This window comes from Lynx canadensis, chromosome D2 (genome assembly GCF_007474595.2).
Source record: "Lynx canadensis isolate LIC74 chromosome D2, mLynCan4.pri.v2, whole genome shotgun sequence".
In the NCBI taxonomy this organism is placed as follows: domain Eukaryota; kingdom Metazoa; phylum Chordata; class Mammalia; order Carnivora; family Felidae; genus Lynx; species Lynx canadensis.
In genome coordinates, this window is record NC_044313.2 from 68,509,269 (window position 1) to 68,535,172 (window position 25,904).

A 25,904-nucleotide genomic window follows, 5' to 3' on the forward strand; every position below is an offset into this window, starting at 1 on the left:
TCTATCTATCTATCTGCAGTATTAAATTTTCATGGAGGGATGGGGGTGGAGTGATTAGGGCAAAAGTGTCTAAAAAGATCCCTTAGGGATGCCAATGGGAAAAAGGCTGGGAAACATTGGATTAAGGATATATGGAGATGCTCATAATATACATTGGGTTATAAAATATGGACAGTCCCAAATAGTCTAAGATACATTTCTTTTTTTTTTTTTTTTTACGTTTATTTAAGTCATCTCTACACCCAACATGGAGCGCGAACTCATGACGCCGAGATCCAGAGATGCACGCTCTTCCAACAGAGCCAGCCAGGTGCCTCTAAAATGCATTCTAAGCTGGTAACTGAAATGATTTCTGGCTGGTGGTATTACAGGGGTTTATGTTCTTCCACATACTTTAAAAAAAAAATAGGTTTTACATTTTCTACAGCTTTTCATAATTTTAGAATTACACAAAATTATTTTTTAAAGTTGCATTTTTGTATTTAATGAGTGGATTTTACATAGGAGTACGTAAAACTACTTTCTCTTCAGGCATTCTCCAATAAAAGGTCCAGGAATGAAAAGGTGGGACTACCTTTTTTTGTAGTTATCAGCCTCAAGATGTACAAGTGTGATGGATCACAAGAGATCAAGAAGGAGCCTGACGACATTATGACGTGGCTTTCCGTCTGTTCCCGCTACTAGAGAGAGCGATCCACCTGGAAGGGGAAATGTGCCGTGTGCCCTTCGCGCGGGCCTCGTGTGCTTGGTGGGTGACAGACTTCAGCATTTTGATTCAGACCCCGAAGTCAAAGAAAGAATCCAATTTCGAGGGCTTCTTCAAAAACAAAATCCCTGTGACAGAGGGTGTCCGTAGCCTTTTACTTCGCTAAGCGTTTCAGCAAGTCCCTTACGTGTATCTCAAGTTCTACCTTCATCCTTGACACATTCACAAAGTCTTAAAACAAAACATACCAGAGCACGAAGCTGGCTGCTATCAAAAACTGCGTTGCTTCATTTAATTGAGGCTGCAAACTGTGACTTTCAGAACAGCAAAGACAGGGGTGAAAAAAACCCCTTCCCAAGGCAGTAATGTTCTCTTTCCTTAGAAAACACGCTCACCTTTATAATGTGCCTTTATTACTCAATTTATACAAAAATCAGTAATTCTTTGATAAAGACTACACTGTGAAACAACTTTTTAAAATTTAGAAAAGTTACTTAAAACCTTAGACCTTAATTTTATTAATTTTAAAAAACCCAACCATTTTGGTGCCACGCTAAGAGATAGAGCTAGAAGAGTGAGGCTTCTCCTCCCTCAACATAAGACAACTATGCATTACACCGTGAGAGCGGCAATTTGACATCAGGCAATCAACGGGGCCAGGGTCACCGTCAGACTGGCTTTCCTGTCACATTAGGGATACTTAGATTTGTGGTAGCATGTGAAGGGGGCACAGTCTTATGTTCCCAGAGCACACGAGTATCTAAAAAGGATCATACAGGCAAGAACTGTTAATGTCTATGTAAAAGCAAAGCCTCGGCTTAGAACACAAGAGTTCAACCATTTCTTCCCTGCCGCCTGACAAGTTCTTCCTACCTTCCCTTAGCACCGCACCCTTCCATATACTCCTAACCGGGACCCTCATGCTGTCCCAGCACACAAGCTGCAAACAGAAAAAGACAAGACTGCTAGTGTCTTTCCTCTGGTTATTAACGTAACGAGCTCCATTAACCTGTTCCTGCCAACATGTTCAAAGGCTGGATTTGAAGCCTAGAGGGGAAGAGGGCAGGGGAAGAGAGGCACGATGGCCGCACTTTGTGAAACCAGGCACCGGACTCTTTACCATATTTAACTTCTGACCTTTTCAGCTGTTGGAGCAAGTTGTTTAGTGAGCATTCAACTGGGCCAGAATCTGAATATGCCAGCAACACCCTGTCCAACCTCTAGTCTTTATTTAAAGCTGAGAAAAACTGAGTAATGACACTAGTCAGAACAATGAAGCTCTGAGAGCCACTACTTTTCAGTAAATCAGATGCCGTGTTAAGAAAACCTATAACGGCTTCTAGCGTAACACATGCTCTATGTTAGCCAGACTGTGGCAAAGCAGGAATTCAGTGTAAATCACCTTGAAAATACAGCTTGAATCCCCATACTGAAAGGCCATAACTAACTTTAATACTACAAATTTACCATATGGTACTTGCAGGTAGGTTACCACTTAAGTGTTTTTACTCACCACTCTAATACTCTATTTACATGGAAATGTATAGTATTTTCCCAGTGAATTAAGCAGTTCTCAAACTCACAGGAATTATGCCCACTTGTTTTGTCTTTCGGTCCTACAGCAAGTCACCAAATCTGACATCTGTCTTACTGGACATTTCGCAGCAGCCCTAACCCAAACGGATACCAGACTCCCAATTCTCCTCAGTGCACAATCTCCAGAGCGACAGCAATCTCAGAGACAATCAGTGCAATCCTGTCACGTTCAGAGTTATAGGGACTGAGGCCTAGAAGTGCTTTGTGCAAACAAATAGCCACAACTAGAACGAGAACTCCAGAGCCCTTGATGGAATGAGAAGGGTAGCCAGCAGGGAAATAACAAGTGATGAATCGATGGCAAAAGGAGAAAAGATCTTGTAACTAAAAAACAAAAAACTACAGTCACACGGCTGTTTCCAAATAAAGTACCAAAAATTCAGTAATTCATGTTATAAAGCTGTACAAACTTTTCGATATTTAAGGTCTAAGATTTTTCTAAGGACGAGCCTGTACAAATTTTTAGCAGCAGCGACCATTTTCAGAAGAAGTTACACTTGTCCGCGGACATAGTATTCATAGTTTGCTTTCAAAACAAACGCAAAGTAGGGATTAGACTTGAGGCTCCCAAGCTGGTCTGCCTGTAGGAGGTCTTTCGCCTCTGGCAGGTATTCACTGAGCTGAACGCCTACAAACACAAACACAAACACAGAAAGTCCTTTTTTACTTTGATAAAACTCTCAAATGAATTAAGATGATTGATGATAACAGCATCTGTGCTTCTATTTAAAATATAATGTCACTCCACTATTGGGAAATACTCTGTTCCAAATTCCTTCCACGGTCAAACATACTTGCAGGTCTAACAACACGACACGCTTTACTCAGAAGAGGTTGCTTGAGTGTTTTTTTCCCCCTAGTGGTCAAAACAGCCAATCTAATTAAAGTCTTTAATAAGACCTGAAATATTTTCATTTTTCTCTACAGTTTAAGTCATTTATTTCTTCAACGTGGGAGTTTTTAACTAACAATCACCTGAGAACAAATATTTCAAACAATTATATATTCCAAAAATTATGTATTCAGGTATTTCAAATATCTTATAGTTACATATTCAAATATTTCGACAGTTATATATATTAAATATGTATCCAATTATATGTATAGGGAAATAATTCAGTAAATGCCATGTCATGAAAGCTAGCTACAGTCTCTCAAAATATATATTATAGTTAAAAGTGAGATAGGTAGAGAACCATTTCATTAGTCCTCTAAAAGCCAGAAAGCCAATGAGCACTGATGAGACAGAACTGCTGAAATCAAGATCTGTGTAGTTACAAAAAGGCATGTACAGTTTTCTCGCTTGATAAAGAAAACTGGAAAAAAAAAATTTTCATATAAGACAGTATTTTATAATCTGTTACATTAGCATAAGGGTCTCAAAAATCAAAGGCCCTCAAAGTGCCTAGCACCGTTTTTTGTACTTAATTGTAATATAATAAAAATCTGGTTAATGAATGTTACGAGGCTAAATTCAAAATATTTATACATCATTTATTATAATTAAAATACTTCCAGTAAAGACTTTTTATCTGTAAAACAGTATTAAACTTGTGAAAATACATTAGTTTCTAAAAGATCAATTCTCTAAAAAAATGTAACATCTTATTTGGCTTCTATTTTTATGAGGCACGCCCTCTGTTTAGAACTAACATTTGGTGGATTTCTTTTCGTTACAGCTGGGGCCAAAAACTCCGGCAGGTGGTATGAGGAAGGTGGCCTCGGGGACGTTGGTAAACTTAGAGCCAATGCCTCATCCAAAGGGGGCAGTGCTCATCAGATCCAGTTTACTGTTGCCAGATAAATATATCAGTTCAGTTTAGGCAAACAGTTTGATTCTTAAGAGAATTAAGAAAATAAGAATTTTGTGGGGCGCTTGGGTGGCTCAGTCGGTTGAGTGTCTGACTTCGGCTCAGGTCATGATCTCACAGCTCGTGAGTTCAAGCCCCACGTGAGGCTCTGTGCTGACAGCTCAGAGCCTGGAGGCGGCTTCGGATTCTGTGTCTCCCTCTCTCTCTCTGCCCCTCCCCCGCTCATGCTCTGTCTCTCTGTCAAAAAAAACAAACATTAAAAAAAATTTAAAAAAGAAAAGAAGACTTTTGTAAGAACTCTTCTCAACTATTAAATACTGGTGACTAATTAGAAAAAAATTTAAACTCCATATATAATGATACGTGCATTTTATTTTGTGTGGATAACGTACTTCAATAATATATAAAAACAAACTGAAAAGCTCTGTATGGGTAAGTTAAATATATCTGGAGGATGAATACATTTCCACAAGCTGAAGTAATTGTTGGCTGTCAGAGCTTACGAAATATGAGGCTATCTATAACTCTCTATCTTCAGGATCTGTCTTTAAAAATATTTACCATTGTATATAGTAACTATATTATTAAAAAGGTTCCAAAAATAAATGTCTTTGGCTTCTTGTTATATATAATACATATACCTTTAATTTGTACATGTATGTATGTAAATGTGTCTGAATGTACTATATATATATGTATTATATATATTTATATATACTTATATATATTTCTATAATATAATATTTCTACTTGTTTTTGTCCTTTGGTCACAGTGTAATAATTCTTCACAACTTTACGTTCCTGTTGTCCTTATGAGTAAGATCTAAGAATAACAAAAACAGCAAAGTCACCTTTAAAGAGCACCACTTGGGGTACCTGGGTGGCTCAGTCGGTTAAGCGTCCGACTTCGGCTCAAGTCATGATCTCGTGGTTTGTGGTTTCAAGCCCTGCGTCAAGCTCTGTGCTGTCAGCTCAGAGCCAGGAGCCTGCTTCGGATTCAGTGTCTCCCTCTCTCTCTGTCCCTCCCCTGCTCACGCTCTGTCTCTCTCAAAAATAAATAAACATTAAAAAAGAATTAAAACACAGGACTGCAGAATACAATCTATTGCAGAGGAGCTGGGGCTATGAGTCCTATGAATCTGCAAAATACTTCTAGGCATTCAAAGGACAAACGTCTATTGAGTGACTACAATGTATCAGAGACTGGATTTGGCATGTTTTCGTAGATTAAATAATGTACCTTGCATATGTATATATAGAAACCTTTCAAATGTGTGTAAATGTCAGTATGATGGATAGAAGTCCCGTCCACTTAGAAGGACTGCTGAATTTACAACTTTTTATCACTGTGTATTTTTTCCATTTGATATAAAAGAGAGTGTCCTTATATTTGAAAAGATTGGTGAACACTAAGTTAGCCTATTTTGCACATTGCCTGAATTTAGTAGCATACGTTTTGATATAATTCTATAATACGAGTCACATAGGTATAAAATGTGCAAAATTGCTCATCTCTACCTAACATTCTCCATATATTAAGCTCCCAGTAATATAAAAAATGGTAAAAGTAAAAATACAGCTGATCCCTGAACAACACGGGTTTGAACTGCAAGGGTCCACTTACATGCGATTTTTTTTTTTTTTTTTAAATACAGTACAGTACTATGCAAGTATTTTATCTTTATGATTTTCTTAAGAACATTTTCATTTCTCTATGCTTACTTTATGGTAAGAATACAGTATATAACACACATATAATATATGTGTTAACTGTGTTACTGGTAAGGCTTCTGGTCAATAGCAGACCATCAGCAGTTAGGTTTTTAGGGAGTCAAATGTTGTATGTAGATTTTCAACTGTGCTGGGGATCAGTGCCCATCATCGACACACTGTTCAAGGGTCAACTGCATCCTCTAATTCATATACCTCCCTAAGAACAGCATTTTGTCCATAAAAGCTTCTTTACTTAATTTGTGTCTCAATCAGCAAATGAATTTTGCTCACTGCTTTAGTATGGGAGTATGTGCAGAACACATTCCCTTCTTGTTTCTTTTTATTTTGTTCCTAAAATGAATTTTAGAGTATTAACATCCAAAATGGATTTGAAAAAGCATTTGTAATTTATTCTTAAGCATAGTATGGTCAGTTATATAACAAAAAGCTACATCTCATTTATCACATACATTTCTGGTGTCACAACCAACACTTGAATCTATTCCTTGTCCAATCAGCACGGAGACTTTGCCCACTAGAGTCCCCCAGGATCCATGTGGATGGAGACTTCACCTTGACACGTGCTCCCCCAATTGGAGAGGAAAGAAAAAAACCCTTCATTTTAATATTTGTGTATTTTTGAGAGAGAGCGCGTGAGCAGGGGAGGGGCAGGGAGAGAGGGAGACACAGAATCCAAAGCAGGCTCCAGGCTCCGAGCCGTCAGCACAGAGTCTGATGCGGGGCTTGAACTCATGAACTGTGAGATCATGACCTGAGGAGAGGTCGGACGCTTAACCGACTGAGCCACTCAGGCACCCGAACCCTTCCTTCATTTTAAACAAATCGAATTCTGAGTATGGTAGTGTTTAATCTTAAACTGCCCTCGCATTGACACCTTGGCAAATCCTATTCTCAGATTTCTAAAACTGAGGAGCGATACCAGAATTTCTAGTGTTAACAAACTACTTACCATCTTTTAAAAGTTTCTGTAAGATTTTCACAAATATACTGCCTTTAGATACTTCAATTGGATCATCCTTACCATCTGAACTGGACCAGCTAGAAAACAAAATTGCAATGGGAAGAAAATGAAATCGTGAACATATCTGAAATAAAGGACTTCTGTTTGCTACCACAGTCTTGTTCTAATGGTTGTGCTGGGGAGGGGTTGGGGGGTCAGGTGGAGAATCTTAAGTTTTTGTGATACTGTTTCAAGTTATTAAAATAAGGGAGCTTTAAATGTTGAACACACTTAGAGTCTTTATAGTAGATACAAGATGTTACACTCAAGTAGCTATCTACCTATGTGATGTCAAAACCAAGTAGTGAGGTATCTGTTCCCAAAAAACGCTATAAATATATAACAAATCTAGTAAGGACTCCAAAGTATGATCTTCGGAGCACAATAGTTACGGTATATTGTAACAGATTCTGCTTTTCATAAAAGTAAAAGGGTAACTGGTGTCTAATACAATGTAAGTTTTATCTAGATGAGATTATCTACTGCTGAAATACACACACAGAACCACTACTCTGTATCATCAATGGATATATCTCACGATACCTTAAAGTTTTTAAACATAAAGCCATGAAAAGAATTCCAGCCAAATGATGGCATACTTTTTTTTAGATTAGGAAGGAGAATCAAGTGGCAGAGCTAGATGCTTCAGAGAGTGACCTCCAAGACCAAGCAGAACAATGTGAACCATTTGGGAGTGATCAGAGGAAGAAATGCTTTAGTAAAAATAGTTCTACTGTAATTTCTCAGCACGATATAAAAAGGAAAGTTGTGGGTAGGGAAGGACGTTAACACTCAAGTCACGTTCTCTTTAAAATTCTTTTTCCCCGAAGCAATTTGATTCTCAGTCTTTCACAGCCACCACCTTTCTTTGCCACCATTTCCAGCAGAAATCTCCCCCCTTAAGAAGGAGATAATGTGAGAGGTCTCAATAACTTACAAGACAGTACTGATACTCTAATAAACTTTTTATTTAAAACAACAGCAGCTTGTTTGGCAGAATTGGCCTAACTTGTGTGAAAATCAGGAACACAGGCATTTCTGTGCAAACTGACAGTCTAAATTTTAAAATCAAAAGTAGAGACGTATTATACCAGTGGTCCTAAGTCCTTAAACTCTCCCTTAATTATTGAATGAAAAATTTAGATTACTAACGCAACCATTACAATTTTCATAGTATATGTTATAAAACAATTAGGCTACAAGACCATTTGATGTATGGTATCATAATCTTCCTAAAGAATCCTTTCCCAAAACCGTACCTTAGATTCATGCTATCAGAACTTACTTATCTCTCTGAAGAGCTTTGCAAAGGATTTCCAGTTTTAGATCATTTATATTTACATCTTCCTCCTTTATGGTGAAACAAAAAAATTCTCATTAAGTCCTGATTTTAAGAAATACATGCTTACATTTGAGTTGTATCAGTTTCTAATTCTACATAAATATTGCTTTACTTTTGATTCATAATTTTAAAAAATTTCCTTTTAAGACATTAATACGCAGAAGAGTAAGCCAATTAATAACTCTGTGTGAATCAGTTTCTGATTATTCTGTGATAATCTGATGTTATCAGGAACCCTGAAAAGGTTAAGATTTTAAACAAGGTAACATAAAAGCCAATCCATTACATTTTTTAAATCTACCAAACTACTTTCAATTGCAAGGCCAATTCTTATCCTACAGAATTATCATCATAATCTTTTTTTTCCCCCCAAAGAAGGCTGAGAAACAGCTCCTCTTAGGGTGAATACTATGAAAAATAAATTGATAAAGCAACGTATCAGAATGAAGAACTAATAATGACTTAATAAATGAAAGAAAAAAATTACCTCAGGACTCTGAAAAGCCGTGTTTTTTTATTCGTGCACAGAAAAAGACACCAGGGAACATGTGAGAATTATCAGGAAAGCGACTCTCCTGACAACTTTTCTAAAGAGCTACACATTCCAAGAGTTAGGAATAGCTGAACCAGAGAGTCTTTTTTAAAATTTAAAAAAAAAAAAACATTTATTTATTTTTGAGAGAGAGAGAGACTGAGAGAGAGAGAACACGTGGGGGAGGGGCAGAGAGAGAGGGAAACAGAATCTGAAGCCGGCTCCAGGCTCTGAGCTGTGAGCACAGAGCCTGATGTGGGGCTCGAACTCATGAACTGTGAGATCACGACCTGAGCCAGAGTCGGACGCTTTAACTGACTGAGCCACCCAGGCACCCGAGAGTCTTTTTTATATTTTTTAATTAAAAAAAAAAAAAAAAAAAAAAAAATTTTAACGTTTATTCATTTTTTGATAGAGAGAGACAGAGTGTGAGGGGGGAGAGGCAAAGAGAGAGGGAGACACAGAATCCGAAGCAAGCTCCAGGCTCTGAACTGACAGCACAGAGCCTGACGCGGGGCTCGAACTCACAGACTGCGAGATCGTGACCTGAGCCGAAGTCGGACGCTTAACAGACTGAGCCACCCAAGCGCCCCACCGGGAGTCTTTTTTAATTAACACATTGTCATGATTGGCTAAAAGAAGTTATCTTTTCTTTTTTAATACGTTTTCAACTCTACAGCAAACCAAATATATAATTGTGATACTTGCCTTTGATCGTCTCCAGGGATTTTACTCACCTCATCGATATATTCCAGCAAGTCCAAAGCTTTCTTGAAATCATATTCATTAGCTCTTCTGTTTTCTTCACAGATATATAGCTATGGGAAATTCAAATAAGGCTGAGGATTATTTTAAGTAATCATACAACTAAGACTAGAGAAATTTAGGGAGAAAATGAGTCATTATGTCTTCCAAGTAAGTCACAGGTATTTGTATTTTATACTAAGAAGACTGTCACATTTGGAAATCACATTCCATCTATCCTCACGATCAACTTTCTTTTAAAACATGCCTACACTCAACAGTACTTAATTTGTGTAATTTGGTATATATACTTTAAAAACGTCAGTAAATTCATATTCTTAGGTTCAATATAATGTAACATACTTCAGTATTCTTTTGGGCATATTCTTTGCGATATGCTATATAAAGAGAGGCTGTTGTGGGCTCAATTACAGGAAATCTGTTACCAATAATGACTAAAATACTGAAGTTTTGGAATTGTCTTCTGTTACTACAATTAGAGCGATTCCAAAGTGATCCTACATCACTCTTGTATTGGGATGCTCTGCTGAAGGGCAGAGAGCGAAGCAGAGTTAAGGCTACAAGTACAGTACATAACACTGAGACCGTCTCATGGAGGCTGCAGCCCATAATCTAGGGAATTGTTGTGTTCCTGCCCTCAGGAATGTGTTGTGTTCCAGACAAAAGCGGGAGGACAGTACTCACAGGCTATGTAAATCTAGTTCCTTAAACTATTTTTCTTATGGAAGAGCCGGAACTGTACCTCCTGGTATGTATATGTCCTATGCTAGAAAAGAAAATCCAAGTACTTCCTTCTGGTCACCTGGGTAAGCATCTCTAGGAACAGCTGGAGATCTACGGGAGGCAGAGGCTGATCCGCTTCCTGCCAACTGGCATCCTGTTCCCAAGCAGCTTCTAACAACTTATTTTAGAGGAAGGGGAAAGTTACCGGAAAAATAGAAACGGAAAGAGACTACTCTTAGGAACTGTCCATCTGACTCAAGAGACACTGGCGCTGTTTTGAGACTGAGGAGTGGCGCGAGGATTCGCGAAGACGTACGCTGATGAGCTGTGGTGCAGTCAGCACTGGCATCGCACTGAGACTCAGCTCTTTCTCTGCCAGCAGTTGCTCCGGCAGGGTCTCCTGGTGCAGCAGAAAGCGCTCCTGCTCAGCCATTTCTAGAATTCAAAATGAGAGGCAGGGAGGGGAGTAAACTTCTGCTCTGTCATAAAACAAATCTGAATTAAAAAAAAAAAAAAAAAGGAACACCTCTAATGGTAATCTCATCGTTATTTGAGGATCTTAACATGTTATTAATTCTGCTTGCCTTTGATTCCTGATTATGTTAAAACATATTCATGATTTGATCCAAGTCATATAAACAGTCACAGTAACCAGAGTTAGGAGAGAAGAGAAGAGCTATGAAAATACACCTACTGCCTGGAGAACAGATGGCTATTTCACAAGACACAAGTCCCCCAAATCTGGGGCCACCCGGTCCCATTTTACGTTAACTCAAGAAAGTGCTTCTTCCCACCAGTTTCCAGTAGAATCTTGCACTAAGGGAAATGATCTATTTAAAAGCCGCCATGAGTTATTACAAGAAAAAAAGGCTGGAAGATTATGCACCAAACCTATTAATTAGCAATGGTGAGCTCTACTGGATGAGGTGATATCAGCCATCCAGGCTGCAGCCCAATTCCCTGGTTTTGCCCAGGAAGATGTGGACTGCAGGAGACAAGGACTGAGAACTGCTATGTATTCTCATAAATACAGTTGTCACCGCCAGGTACAATGACCAAAGCATAAATATGCTCATTCAAATACTGACATCCCTCCTCGTGATCCTAATTTTGTAAAAATTAAATAATTTTTGTGCGATTTCCATACATAGAGAAGCAGACTGGGAGGGTACACAAAACAGTGACTATAGTTCTCTCTGGGGCAGTGAGATTATATGGACTATTTGTTTGTTATGTTTTTTCCTGGTAATTTACAAATTTCAGTAAGGAATTATTCATATAACCAGAAAATTAAAAAAAAATCTACTCCCTAGGATTAGATACACTGTGATGATAGTCTGCAGGTAATTACTGACACCCAAAAACATTCCCACTGTGTTAAGAAAGCAAAAGTTAAGAAGTGATCAAATGTAAAATGGTGACCACAGTTCCAATGATTTCTGGTGAGCGGGTTGTGGGGGGAGCAAGAAATAAAACCTTGATTTGAGGGACACTTGGGTGGCTCAGTCAGTTAAGTGTCCGACTCTTGATTTCAGCTCAGGTCATCTCACGGTTTGTGGGATTGAGCCCCGTGTCAGGCTCTGAGCTGAGCACAAAGCCTGCTTAAGATTCTTTTGCTCTTTCCCTCTGCCCCTCTCCCCAGCTCGTACAAGCACGCTCTCTCTCTCTCTCTCTCTCTCTCTCTCTCTCTCTCTCAAATATAAATAAATAGATAAAACAACCATCTGGATTTGAATAACATGGTCTATCTCTGGTGACTAGGCTAAAATATGGCTTCCCATGTCAGACTATCAGCCAATCTTGCAGAATATATACACACTTCTCTAGAACAATAAACACTACTAGTGCTTAAAAATAAGATTGAAAATCTCCTTTATAAACAGTGAAAAATAGTTTTAATAATAAAAGTTAAATGCTAACCCTACACTTTATTGGGGACTTAATACGTATAACACATTTTTTTCAAGGAACACAGTGTCTCCACTCCTTACAACTACCCATTTTATAGCTGAGGAAACTGAGGCTCAGAGTGTATCCAAGGTCACAAAGCTAGTAAGCCAGAGAAAACATATGAAACCAGATCTGTCCAATTTCTGTCAAGATTCTTTCCATTGTTCCCATTCCTTGAAGAAAAAAAGACGGTAGTATAAATAGAACCCATACCTCAAAGGCTGGCCTCTGTGGATAAGCCCTGCAACCAAATACAAGTATCTATGTGTGTATACCCTTCACCCCTGATCACAGAGCTAAGATCCCCTTCCAATTTTTACTTTGAGAAATTCCAAACTTGGGGCACCTGGGTGCTCAGTTGGTTAAGTGTACGACTCTTGATCTATGGGTCGTGAGTTCAAGTCCACAATGGGCTCCATGCTGGGCATGCAGCCTATTTAGAAAAGAATTCTAGGGGGGCCTGGGTGGCTCAGTTAGTTAAGTAGCCTACTTCAGCTCAGGTCATGATCTTGTGGTTTGTGAGTCTGAGCCCTGAGTCAGGCTCTGCTTTGGATTCTGTGTCTCCCTCTCTCTCTGCCCCTCCCCTGCTTGCACTCTGTCTCTCTGTCAAAAATAAACAAACAGGGGCACCTGGGTGGCTCAGTCGGTTAAGCATCCGACTTCAGTTCAGGTCATGATCTCTCAGTTCATGAGTTCGAGCCTGGCGTCAGGCTCTGTGCTGACAGCTCGGAGCCTGGAGCCTGCTTCAAATTCTGTGTCTCCCCCTCCCCTGCTTGTACTCTGTCTCTCTCTCTCAAAAATAAAGCATTAAAAAAATTTTTTTTAATAAATAAACATTAGAAAAATAAAAATAAATTCTAACACCACAGAAAATTAAAACAATTTTTCTTAACATTTTTTTATTTTTGAGAGAAAGAGAGAGTGCGAGCAGGGGAGGGACAGAGAGACAGGGAGACAGAATCCAAAGCAGGCTCCAGGCTCTGAGCTGTCAGCACAGAGCCTGACGCAGGGCTCGAACTCACGAACCATGAGATCATGACCTGAGCCGAAGTCAGACGCTCAACCGACTGAGCCACCCAGGCGCCCCTAGAGAAAATATTAAAGAACAATACAGTGCACCCCTGTATACCTACGGTTACCTGTTATCATTCTGCCATCTTGGCTTTATCTACCTATTTACCAATCTACCTATTTGCTTTTCCTCCTAAATCAAATGAAAGCTGCAAACCTCAGGACATTTCTAAATACTTTAGGATGTACCTCCTAAGGGCATTCAATCACAATATCATTATCAGGTCTGAAAAATTTAACATAAATACAGAAATATCATCTAATGTTAATTATGTTCACATCCCCTCAGCTGTCCCCAAAACGTGCGTCATGGTTGGTTATTTGGGGGATGATCGAGGAGCTGAGCCAGCCTCTCTCCCTACATTTGGTTGTCATGGCTCTCAGGTTACTTTAATCTAAAACAGCTTCCTGTTTTGTTGTTTTTTTAAATTTTTTGTCTTTCATGCTGCTGAATTAGGGAGTCGGAGCCAATTATATTGCAAAATGCCCCAAAACAGGATCTATCTAATCACTTCCCTGTGGTTAGATTCAGGTTGAACATTTCTGACACGACAATAGCACAAGGTGGTATTCCACACTGCTACATGACATCACCCTGGGAAGTATTTACGGTGAGCCTGTCTCAGTGCTGATGATGGTACCTGTCAGGTCTATGTCATGATACTCTGAAAACATGAGGCCATCCTTTTCCCCTAACCCCTAAACTCAATGGCTTTAGTGTCCTTGGATGACACATTAGTCACCATGGTTGCAGGTGGTGATCTGCCAAGTCCCATTCTACACTTATTAGTTGGTATTCTTTTTTTTTCTAAAGGAAACTCTCACTGACCCCTCCCCTTATGGGTCTCACTGTAGATTTATGGATTTTTTTGTTTTTAAACTGTGAAATAAAATGTTTTACTATCATTCTTTTTGGTGTTTAGATTATCCCCAAACTTGGCCAGTGGTGGCTGTCGTATTGTTTGACATCTCTACATTAAGCTTGCTTTCTGGCCCAACAAGACTCCCCAGGATCATTTCCTCAATAACCCTCATCTCCTTTTACTGAGAAATAGTAGTTAGAAGCCATGATACAGGACTAGGTACGCTCCTGCCACTGGGGTGTCACTGCTTTTAGGCCTTTTCAGTGGACAGAGCCCAAGAAATACTTTAATTTTGAACGATCGTGATTCCATCTGAAATCTCCAATTCAAGTACAGTCCAGGGCCCTTCCTCATCCTCCTCCTAGATTTCCATCTCCCTCTTCCCCTTGGTTCTCAAAAATAAGAATATATCCAAACATTTTCTTAACTGACAACATAACAAAAGTCTCACAATTATGACACCAAAAAGCTTTGAATTCTGAAACCAGTAGCTTTAACAAACTACTACCTACAACAAACCCACTGAATAAAGATTTCTTTGCAGCTCTTCCTGTTCTTAGAATGTGAGTCACTAAGGGTGTAATCAAAGCACAGGTCAAATCATTTACTTTCATTCTTTAGGAATTCTTATTTAACATACAAACTTTCTCTAAAAAATAGAATCCCAAATATGTACTTATGTAGTTGTCTAAAGCCACTGAACAGAAAGCATTCCTCTTAAAGAAGAGATGGGTCCTATGTCTAATGAATACCATTTGAACAATACTAGGAATGCATTATAAAAGTTCACTGATAGCATGCTTGATGCTCAAATTCTTTCTTTTACCTTCAATTTTTTCTTGCAGTACATCCTCTGAAAAGTCTGAAGCCAATGCAGCCAATTTACTCAAGCCAAGAAGGGTTTTTTTCTTTGCAAAGTAATGTGTTTCCATGTTTGCCAGACCCAGAAGTGTTGCATGAGCCTACAACAAAACATGAAAAGTGATAAGACCCTGCGTACTAATTCAAGTTGAAATACAGGCTAATGCACGACCTAAACTTGTTTTCCCCCCTAATTTATATCAATGAAAGATCAAGTCAGTACTAGCAAACCTAAAAACTAATTGGTTCTATACACCAAGAGTAATTACACAATAAAATACCAACCAGCGACACTAATTATTGGGAAAAGAACATGTATAAGACATTTGCTCTGTAACAATTACAGAGTCACTTCAACGACCTGTCAAGGACAAATTTTAAAATTAATTCGTGTATTGTTTTTACTCATAATTTGAACATTTTAATACTCATTGCAAATAAAGGTCAACGGTTATTTACATGTTAATACAATTTTTGTGCTTTATTTTACTCTAATAGTAGTCAAAACACAACGGGCTACATTTTTTTGAGACATTAAAAATACGAGCAATGCCATCATAAATAAACAAGAATACTTTATTCAAATTATGTCAGAGAAAGGAGACATATGCTTAAAATAATTTCTAAATAGCATTTTAATCACTATAAACTAAACTAATTAGAACTAAAGGGGCACCTGAGTGGCTCAGTCATTTGAGCATCTGACTCCTGACTTCAACTCAGGTCATGATCCCAGGGTCATGGGATGGAGCCCCACATTGGGCTTTGTGCTGAGCATGGAGCCTGTTTGGGATTCTCTCTCTCTCTCTCTCTCTCTCTCTCTCTCTCTCTCTGAACTTCTGCCCCTCTCCCCTGCTTGTGCTCTTTCCCTATAAAATAAAAACTAGTTAAAAAAAAAAAAACTAAGTAAAAAACTGCCTAAACCTGCTCCATGTAACTCAATTCTTACCTTTTCTAATTCTTGGCTGTTAATTTCATGTAACCAGCTGAGATGTTCATGAGCTTGCAAAAAATTTGCCAACTCTCCATGCTGAGAAATGGGTTGAGATAATAATTTGCCTCGCTTTCCTTTCTCCAGATACCAACGGAAGAGAAAGTCTGAAAAATTCTACAAATAAAAGAGCAAAGAATCCAATAATATTTATTAATACAGCTTTAAAAAGTATATTTCTGATAATAAAACGTTAATATTTTTTTCAAAGGTCTTAGATTCCAGAACAGAGATCCTGTTTAAACATTTATTTTCTATATACGAGGATCCTCAAAAAAAAACCCTTAACTTAGTTTAACAAAAGAGGAATGCAGATTCAGAAAGGGGATCTTGCTTAAGATCATGTAAACTCTAGATGTGCGTGGTATGGTTTGACAGCCATTAGCTATGTACAGCTGTTTAAACCTAGTTAAAATGTTAAAATTCAGTTCCTCAGTCACACTAATCACATCAGGTGCTCAACGTGCCCCATGTCCTATCTTAGAAAACACACAGGGAAGTTCTATGCAACAGTGCAGAATGGAAGATTCCCAGGGGTCAAATTCTTTTTTTAATGTTTATTCATTTTTTTTGAGAGAGAGAAAAAGACACAGAGCATGAGCAGGGGAGGGGCAGAAAGAGAGGGAAACACAGAATCCGAAGCAGGCTCCAGGCTCTGAGCTGTCAGCATAGAACCCGACGCAGGGCTCAAACCCACGAACTTGTGAGATCATGACCTGAGCCCAAGTTGGACATTTAACTGACTGAGCCACCCAGGCGCTGCCTCCACACCTCCAGGGGTTCAATTCTGTGCCAGAAGGCCATGTGCACTGGAATGATAAACAGGATTCTAGAGAGGGTCTAAATGCCTAGCCAGTTTTCCCCACCTGATGTTTGCCGGATGCTGGGGTAGCACGGAAGGCTAGGCTGGAAGGGAAGATTAAAATGTCCTACAGTCACACAGTATTTAAGAGGTATTTCCACTAAAGGAAATTCTGCCATGAACACACCAGTCCCACAAGACTTTGAAACCAGAAATGAAATGAATGTAACAAAAGCCTCAACCAAATCTTGGCCCACCTCTGTTCTTGATGAACTGAGTGACCTACCTCTCACTTTATCTGCCTCTCAGGAGAAAAAAAAAACAAACATTATTTTCATCTTTAAGGTTCCTTTACACACAATATCCAAAATACAACAAGAAATTCGTAAGACATACTAAGCAGAAAAACATGACCAAGAAGTAGGCAAGAGAAACAAATCTGAGGATGATCAGATTTTAGAGGTAGTACAGAAGGATTTTTTAAAGAACCACTGAACATATTAAAGAAAATAAAAGAAAGAAAATGTCAACAAAGAACTAGAATCCACAAAAGAATAGAAATCATGATGGACGCAGAAATATTTACTTTAGTGCTATCGTGAAATACTAAATAAGCCATGTCAAACAATCAGGCCCTGATCAAATAAGGCAAGTTACATCCAGGCCATGAAATACCACGATACCATCAAAACATTGTGAAATATTTAATGATATCAGGACAAATGTTTGTGATTAGCAACTGGCAAAACATATTTGTCCACAATAATATGGCGTGAAAAGATTAGAACAACATAAACCAGATGTTACAAAGGGTTCTTCCTCTCTGGGTAGTGAAATTTTGAATGATTCTTAAAATCTTTCTGGTTTATAGGGGCTTTCTGAATTTTATACTATGTTCACTTTTATAGTAAGAAAAAAGTCAGTGCTTACTTGACAATCAACTAGCTTAAATTCACCTAGAGAGTGTCATAATGAAAAGTTTTTTGAAAAATTAAAAGCATGTGGTCCACCTGGGTGGCTCAGTCGGTTAAGCATCCGACTTCGGCTCAGGTCATGATCTCATGGTTCATGAGTTCAAGCCCCGCATCAGGCTGTGTGCTGACAGCTCAGAGCCTGAAGCCTGCTTCAGATTCTGTGTCTCCTTCTCTCTCTCTGCCCCTTCTCTGCTCATGCTCTTTCTCTCTCTCTCCCTCAAAAATAAACATTTAAAAAAAAAATTAGAAAAAAAATAAGAAGCATGATGTCAAAGAAGCAGAGCACAAATCTTTGGTGTATGGAAAGCTGAGCTCTCTAAAAGCTGCAGCATCCTGTGCTCCTAAGATCTTCTTTTCAAATTTTAAAAATTCTCTCAATTTTCATATACCTAAGTACTTTCAATTATGACTGAAATATATGAATAGAAATGAAAATTTTAACTTATTCGTCAAAGGTCACAGAACCTTTCAACAATATTTGGAATCATCTGCCAATTTACAAAGAAACCTAATGCACAAATTAGTATATAAGGTAACTACAAAACGACTATATATCATCTTCCAACAAAACACCCAAGTAAGATTTGAAACGAGGGCGCCTGGGTGGCTCAGTCAGTTAAGTGTCTGACTCTTGATTTCTGCTCATGTCATGATCTCGCGGTTCATGAATTCAAGCCCTGCCTGCATCAGGCTCTGCACTGACAGTTCCGAGCCTGCTTGGACTTCTCTCTCTCCTTCTCTCTCTACCCCTCTCCCCACACGTGCTCTCTCTCTCTCTCTCTCTTGAATAAACATAACAAAAAAAAAAAAAAAAGATTTGAAATGGTAAAACCTTACAACAGCATCAATTTCCTACGTCCCCAACACTCGTTACCTGATCAGCAAACTGGGTCATGTAGCGCTGGAGTCTGGTCTGGTTGTCAGTCTGCTCACACATTTGCACTAAGATATCAAAGTCACAGTACTTTTCTGCTAATGAAGCAGCCCACGGGTATTGGCCTAGTGTGACTGTAGAAATGAGAACAGATGGAAAAATTTCTGTTAGTGAAAACTTATTATGTGATAAAAAGTATTACTTGAAACTTTACCTTTAATTCATATTATATTCTAAAAAATAACGGAATAGAAACCTTTCCACTTACTGGCATTTAGTTTCATAATCCTTATAAACTCATTAGAGAGGCAAATTTAATCCCCTGCTTCATCACTGCCTACCCATGATGCTAGTCCCTTCCTTGGTATACTAGCAAAACGAGCTACTTCTCCTAACTCTAGCTATGAAAATAATGTGTCCTTTGCCGAACAGCCACACTGTTCCATCTGTACCCTCTAACCGCCCTCATCGTGCTCTCCTGTGCAGTCGACTTATTCATGTAAAAGTCTGAGATAAGCTCTTTGAGCACAGTCTCCAGTTGTTTTTAATTTATTCATTTTCAAATCATCTTCAGCACCATCTATGGTACTCGTACCTGGAAAGGTGTGAAGACAAGGTCGAACAAATGAATGAATGCAGAAAGCTGTACATACATGCTTTGCTTTACGTTCTTGGTTACAGCTGGATTAATGATATTACACTGAATATGCTACATTAATGATTGGACTCCGTCACCCGTTCCGCAATGTCAAAGACCCATAGCCATTGCTAAATATCATGCACTTACGAAGTGGAGATAGGAGATCTGATCTTTTCTGTAGGTATTCCATTTCCAGACTGCTGTATCTTTCTTGATCACCAGATTTGTCCAGAGACTTAAGCTGGGAAACGTAACCATCCAGGAAGCAATCAATCAGTGCTACCAGCTGCTCTGTCAGAATGTTTCGGAGGTTGCTGTCTGCCTGAGGATATACCACTTTCAGGACAATCCCATGCTGGCGCACGATTACTGTTCGGATGCCCCCAGGACCACTCGTTGCTATGAAATCACATAAAGTAATATGGTAAGTAAGGGTTCTACAATGGCTAGGGGAAAGACCAACTGCCTAAGAACTATCATGTCACCGCTGCTGGAAAAATAAACCAAATAGGGGTTCAGCTGACCCCTCTCTATGTCCTGCTTAAATCCCATCTTCTCTATGGAGACTTCAACACAGCCAGGTGAACATGATCCTCTCCCTTCTAAATTCCTTCAGTGCGAACTCCACTTACTTTCTTGTATTAAATCAACATTAACTATTGTCAATACCTCTAGGGCCAGGACCTCCTTCTTTGAATAACCATATGCACTAAAATCTAGTAGACAAAGGGCGCCTGGCTGGCTTAGTAGAGCATGTGACTCTTGATCTCAGGATCGTGAATTCAAGCACCACGTCGGGGGTAGAGATTAAATTTTTTTTTTTTTTTTTAAATCTAGTGGACGCATAATAAGTATCAGTTACATAAATTACAGAGAAATCTACAAATTATTCTAAGAGAATAAGGCAATTTTCACAAGAATTACTCATTCTGGAGGTGGCACTTATTTTTCATTTCACTCACAAACCCACACTAATGGAATAATACAGCTTCCAGAAACGATAGGCCATTAGAAATATATTTTGAACGACTGCTAATAATAAACCAGTACATTTGCGCTCAGAGCTTGCAATCTCACCTGTCCAAGGAACATACTCAGGTTCTTGTTCTACTGGCTCTTTTCTATACAAGGAGTTTCTATTCTGTCGATAATGACAGGCAGCTTGTAGCATGTCCTAGAAAAAAATGCATCAGCATATGCAGAAAGTGATGAGTCCCAGTATTTTTAAAGATAATCTGAAACATCAAAGTCTATTAATACTAAAAAAATACTCAGCTCAAGTCTGTAAGAATTACTCTTTTGGTTCTTTCTGCATTTGAAATTTGTTTTACTCCATAACTTAACTTTAATTTTGGAAAACTATACTAACCAAAGTAGGAAAACCATTGCTGTAAAGAACATTAGCTAAGATTAAATGGAACATTTTAACAATAATGTAACTATTAAGTTCTTGAGTAATTAAGACACTTAGTTACTATAACATTAATACATTTGCCATGATACATGTATCTTTCTCCAGATAAAAGGTTATTATTTTATTATAATCCAGAACCCAGCATTATAGAAACTTTTAATATGCATAAGGCATTCAAAATGCTTGATAAATAAAACGACTGTACTTTTCTAAATCTTTTGAATTAAATGCTAAACACTTTTAAATTACTGGCAATACAGAGTTGGAATATGGAAACCACTTTCTCTTCCAGCCACACTCCGGTCTTTGATTTGCTGAAATCTTCACCGTGGTTTTGTACCTTGAGAATACTGTTGACATTGATCACCACTTCAGCCCATTCAACAGATTCCAAAGATGTTTCCTTTAAGACCTGCTCCTCATGCTCCAGTAAACACTCGCAAATGGTGTCTACCTGCGACACCTGAGGGAGTACAGAGAAGGCAACTACTTTTAACAAAAACCATGGCGATGGGTAATAATCACAACTGCCCAGAATCTACTCAACGGGCTTTTCTCATAAAGTCATATTCTTAGCTCATTACTCAGAATGAAACAGTTGATGGCAAAAAATACATTTAAAAAGAAGTAGGGAGAGAAAATACTGTGCAAGGGATCCTTGAGCAACACAGGTTTGAAATGCGTGGGTCTGCTTACATATAGATGTTTTTCGATACCTTACAGTACTGTAAATTTATTTTGTCTTCTTCAGGATTTTTTTTAAAACATTTTGACTGCATGGGGGGTCGGGCACCCTTAACCCTCACATTGTTCAAGGGTCAATTATATAATTTCTAACTGTTCTTTTCTAATTTTTGTCATTACTAACACACGGAGGTAACGGTGCAAAACTGTTCTTAAAGCACTGAAACCCTTGTTTCCAGTTTCAGCCCACAGTTAAACTTTCCCTACCTTACTACTTAATACACCTAGAGTTTGCATAGCATTGGGCACTCAGAGATAAGGAAAAACAGAAATCAGGTTTGCTGCCCTTAAGTATACAAACTAGTTGAAGGAGCAAGACCTATATACAAACCGTGGCCCAAACAGAATCATTGTCTTTTAAACCCTGTTCTGCCTTCTCAAGATGTTACTCAAAGGCACATTAACAGCCCTAGCAAGAGACTTTTGGCTCATTTCATTTAAAAGATTAAGTGTAAGAATTTTTTTTTTAGGGTGCAATATTTACTTATTTATTTAATTCATGTTTGTTTGCTTATTTATTTTGAGAGAGAGAGATAGAGCAAGCAGGACAGAGAGAGAATCCCAAGTAAGCTCTGCACTGCCAGGGCAGAGCCCGAAGAGGAGCTTGAACTCACGAACTATGAGATCATGACCTGAGCTGAAATCAAGAGTCAGATGCTTAACTGACTAAGCCACCCAGGTGCCCCAAACTTCAGAATTTTTTTTAATACTGTTAACGTGAAAACGATAGGGAAAGCATATATGATATGACATATGATATGATATATGATATGATATGATAGCAGAAAATTATTGTCAAAACATTTGCTCAACACCTTTATGATAGAAGTTACATACTCAGCGGTCTCAAATTCTGTTCATATGCTAACCTGAAAGTCTGACCCTTAAACAGTTACCTCTGCTTTAATGGAACCCTGGGATTCAGAACTACACCCAAAGGAAGCTTAAGGCCAGTAAACGTCATAGTCTTAAACATTACCATTTCCCATATGGAGTGTTCTTTTGAAAAAACCTATCACATTTTTGGTTTTGTCCTATGCTATTCCTAACGTACTAATTCCTGAATTATGTATCCAACTGGTAATCCTTTCTGATTTCCAAATCATTCCTTTTTTTTCCAGTTATCTGGAAAATATATACTGAATTAACTAGTATGCTTTCCACTTTGATCCGAATGCAGAAAAAAAAAAAAACGACTCTTAATTCTTTCAAATAATTTGTGAATTTTTTAAAATAAACTTTGTTTTGCTGTATAAAATTAAGTATGAACAAAGACAAAAAAAAAAAGACACAAAAGTTACAGCAAACACTTTGATTGTGAAAGCAACCTATATGCCTTAAGAGTCCTATCTTTTTCCCTTCAAAACCCCAACATCCTCTCAAAGCTGAGGCCTTGCGAGGCTTACGACCCATTTCCGAATTTCCTTCCTCAAATGTATTAAAACCTACTAACTCTCCTTACAATACTCCAGTCCCTCCATTCCAAAAGCCGGATGGTTCTTACAGACTAGTTCAGGATCTCAGAATTACCTGAGGCCGCTGGCCCCAATCCATATACCCTCCTCTCCACCACGCCACCCTCCACCATGTACTTCACGGACTTGGATCTTAAGAACACATTCTTCACTATTCCCCTCTCCTCAGAATTCCAAGACCTTTTCACCTCCACCTAGACTGACCCCAACACCCAACACTCCCAACAGTTAACTTGGACAGCTCTCCAGCAGGGTTTTAGGGATAGACCCCAACTCTTTGGACAAGCTCTGGCATCAGATCTAACCTCTCCCTCCCAAAAAGTACTCTTTTTCACAATGGCCAGCTGACCAGCATCTCCCTCTTTTCTCCCGCCAAAGTTTACAGCAGGTTTTTCTTTTCCTTTGAAAATAAATTGATTTTAACAGCAAGGTAGATAGTAGGATCCTAGCAGGCGCCTGAGAAGAGTTTAGTGAAGGGACGGTTGGCAGAGGAAGGGGATCTGCAGAGGAAGGGGCGGCACCCAGGGCTAGCGACAGGGAAGCCACCACTAAGCCCAGGTGTGAAGGGGCACTGGGAAGCAGCAGTAACTGGGAACGCGGAGAGCAGCCAGAGGGAAGCCGCAGTCTCTGACAGAAGGCACAGCAAACTGCAGCGGAAGCAGGGAGGGAATGAGGCTGGGGGGAGGGGGGCATGACAGAACAGAGAACACCTGTGCCTCACCTCTGTTAAAGGCAACAAGAAGCCACAGGGCAAAGGAACCCACTGGCGAAGGTGCCCTCTGAGGCAGAGTCAAGAGTGGATTTGGAGAGACAAAAGGAAAACACCCAGCAGACAGTAGGGAAGACTTCTTAGTCAAGTTTGCAAGCTCTGATTTGTAGGGAAAGTGACGAATAAATATGGAGTCCTATTTAAAATTTCAATGAGATTTTTTTTGGCCTCAAGCTTTTTCTCTGTTGGGGGCATGATCGGCCAACGGCCCAGCTCTACAAAGCCACATTAACGGCAAAATAACAACTCTTACTTCTCTAAAAAAGACGTCTGCGGGGGTCAGGTTGGATGGGATTTCGCAGTCCCTCTTATTTAAAGCAATCATTATTGCTGTGTTCACGAGCTCAGAGAGCCTCGAGTGGTAGTTCTTGAGAACGATGGCGGCTGATAACTTTTCGGCATGCTCACAGAGCAACAGGCGAGTTGCCATGGGCATCCCTCGAACTGCAAAAGTGCCAAGACGTCCAAATAAGCCAACCTGGTGAAAACACAAACACGTTCTTAGAAAGCATTTACAGTAACGTACAAAGTAATGCAGTCTTATCTCCCCCAGAAGCACACTGGGTACAGAGCCACTGGCCTCATCTGCCCCCAAAAAAGTACCTCAGCTACCTCTCCTTTTTGCTGTTTTGAACACGAACACACACACACACACACACACACACACACACACACACACACCCTTCAGCCAGAGCTGTGAGCACCTATAAGAAAGGGCAGATGGTTCCTCTTCTGAGATTAGGGCCATTCCATCACTCCATCTTATTTCTTACTTATGGTTATGAAAATCGTAAAATTGTTCTTTTCTACCTAACTTCCCTACATTCAAGATCCTCAGGAACTAGACACTCAGCAGTTTCCATCTTCAGCACCTGATTCCCAGAACCTTAAAGCCATGGGGAGGGTGGGAGAGTCTTTAATCCTTTGCACTATCTACCTCTGGTCTGCCTGATGCCTGGTTCAGGCGTTGCTAGGTTCCAGGACTTCTAAGCTTTCTCATTTGACGAAGCGTTACATCCCAACTAGGAAGCCAAGAGACATCTAAATACTGAATACTCTTCCACATTTTAAGTGTGATCTATTTCATTAACAAAGTGACTTGGTTTTTATATGCTGAGGTTTATTTTTTTATTTAAAAAAAAATTTTTTTAACGTTAATATTTATTTTTGAGACAGAGACAGAGCATGAAGGGGGGAGGGGCAGAGAGAGAAGGAGACACAGAATCGGAAGCAGGCTCCAGGCTCTGAGCCATCAGCCCAGAGCCCGACGCGGGGCTCGAACTCATGGACCGCAAGATCGTGACCTGAGCTGAAGTCGGACGCTTAACCGACTGCGCCACCCAGGCGCCCCAAGGTTTATTTTAAATAAAGTACAGAGAGAACAAAAATAAACAGTAACCCAAATCCCCAGGGAATTCCTATGGACAGAAGCGATGCATGCACATGGTTAAGAAAAAAAAAATTTTGGGGGGTGCCTGGGTGGCTCAGTCGGTTAAGCGTCCGACTTCGGTTCAGGTCATGATCTCACGGCTTGTGAGTTCGAGCCCCGTGTCGGGCTCTGTGCTGACAGCTCAGAGCCTGGAGCCTCTTCAGATTCTGTGTCTTTCTCTCTCTCTCTCTCTGCCCCTCCCCCGCTCACACTCTGCCTCTCAAAAATAAACATTAAAAAAAATTTTTGTTTTAAGAAAAAAAAATTAAGAAAAAGAAAAAAAATTTTTTTTCTGAATTAGATTTATTACAACGAGCTCAAAAAAACAATGAGGAATCTACCTTTTGCTAAATGGTTTTCTGCAAATACCCCATGAGGTTAGTCTTCTTCTTTTTTTTTTTTTTTTTTTTAAAGTATAAAGACAGCCCCGCAGTGTGTAAAAGGAAACCCAGGGCGGAAGGCTGCTTCCCACAAAATAGAATCATTTAGGAACATCAGCAGTCAAGACAAAAAGAACAAGAGGTAATTACAGCGAAAAGCCAAAACAACTTGTGTCTTGGCAAGACTTGGTTTTGTAAACAAACTTGGTTTACAAGTGCATGTCAAGGGGTGCCTGGGTGGCTCAGTCAGTTAAGCATCGGACTTCAGTTCAGGTCATGATCTCGCCGATCCGGAGTTTGAGCCCCGCATCAGGCTCTGTGCTGACAGCTCAGAGCCTGGAACCTGTTTCAGATTCTATGCCTCTCTCTGTCTGCCCCTCCCGTGCTTGCACTCTGTCTCTGTCTCTCTCTCTCTCAAAAATAAACATTAAAAAATTTTTTTAAAAACACAAAAAACA

The 25,904-nt window shown here is 39.3% G+C and overlaps 1 protein-coding gene across 1 annotated transcript in view; it reads right to left on the reverse strand.

The window, feature by feature from the left end:
• Positions 1 to 500: 500 nt before the first annotated feature.
• NUP133 (nucleoporin 133) overlaps positions 501 to 25,904 on the reverse strand; it is a 56,381-nt gene continuing 30,977 nt past the window's right edge. Inside the window, exons 15-26 of the mRNA XM_030334659.2 lie at positions 23,891 to 24,115; positions 20,990 to 21,112; positions 20,313 to 20,409; positions 19,383 to 19,634; positions 18,596 to 18,729; positions 15,904 to 16,062; positions 14,920 to 15,055; positions 10,526 to 10,644; positions 9,459 to 9,539; positions 8,133 to 8,197; positions 6,797 to 6,885; positions 501 to 2,930 (exon numbers count right to left, since the gene is read on the reverse strand). Coding sequence (XP_030190519.1) covers positions 2,794 to 2,930; positions 6,797 to 6,885; positions 8,133 to 8,197; positions 9,459 to 9,539; positions 10,526 to 10,644; positions 14,920 to 15,055; positions 15,904 to 16,062; positions 18,596 to 18,729; positions 19,383 to 19,634; positions 20,313 to 20,409; positions 20,990 to 21,112; positions 23,891 to 24,115 — 1,617 coding nt within the window. The 3' untranslated portion in view covers positions 501 to 2,793. The remainder of the gene's footprint in view (positions 2,931 to 6,796; positions 6,886 to 8,132; positions 8,198 to 9,458; positions 9,540 to 10,525; positions 10,645 to 14,919; positions 15,056 to 15,903; positions 16,063 to 18,595; positions 18,730 to 19,382; positions 19,635 to 20,312; positions 20,410 to 20,989; positions 21,113 to 23,890; positions 24,116 to 25,904) is intronic.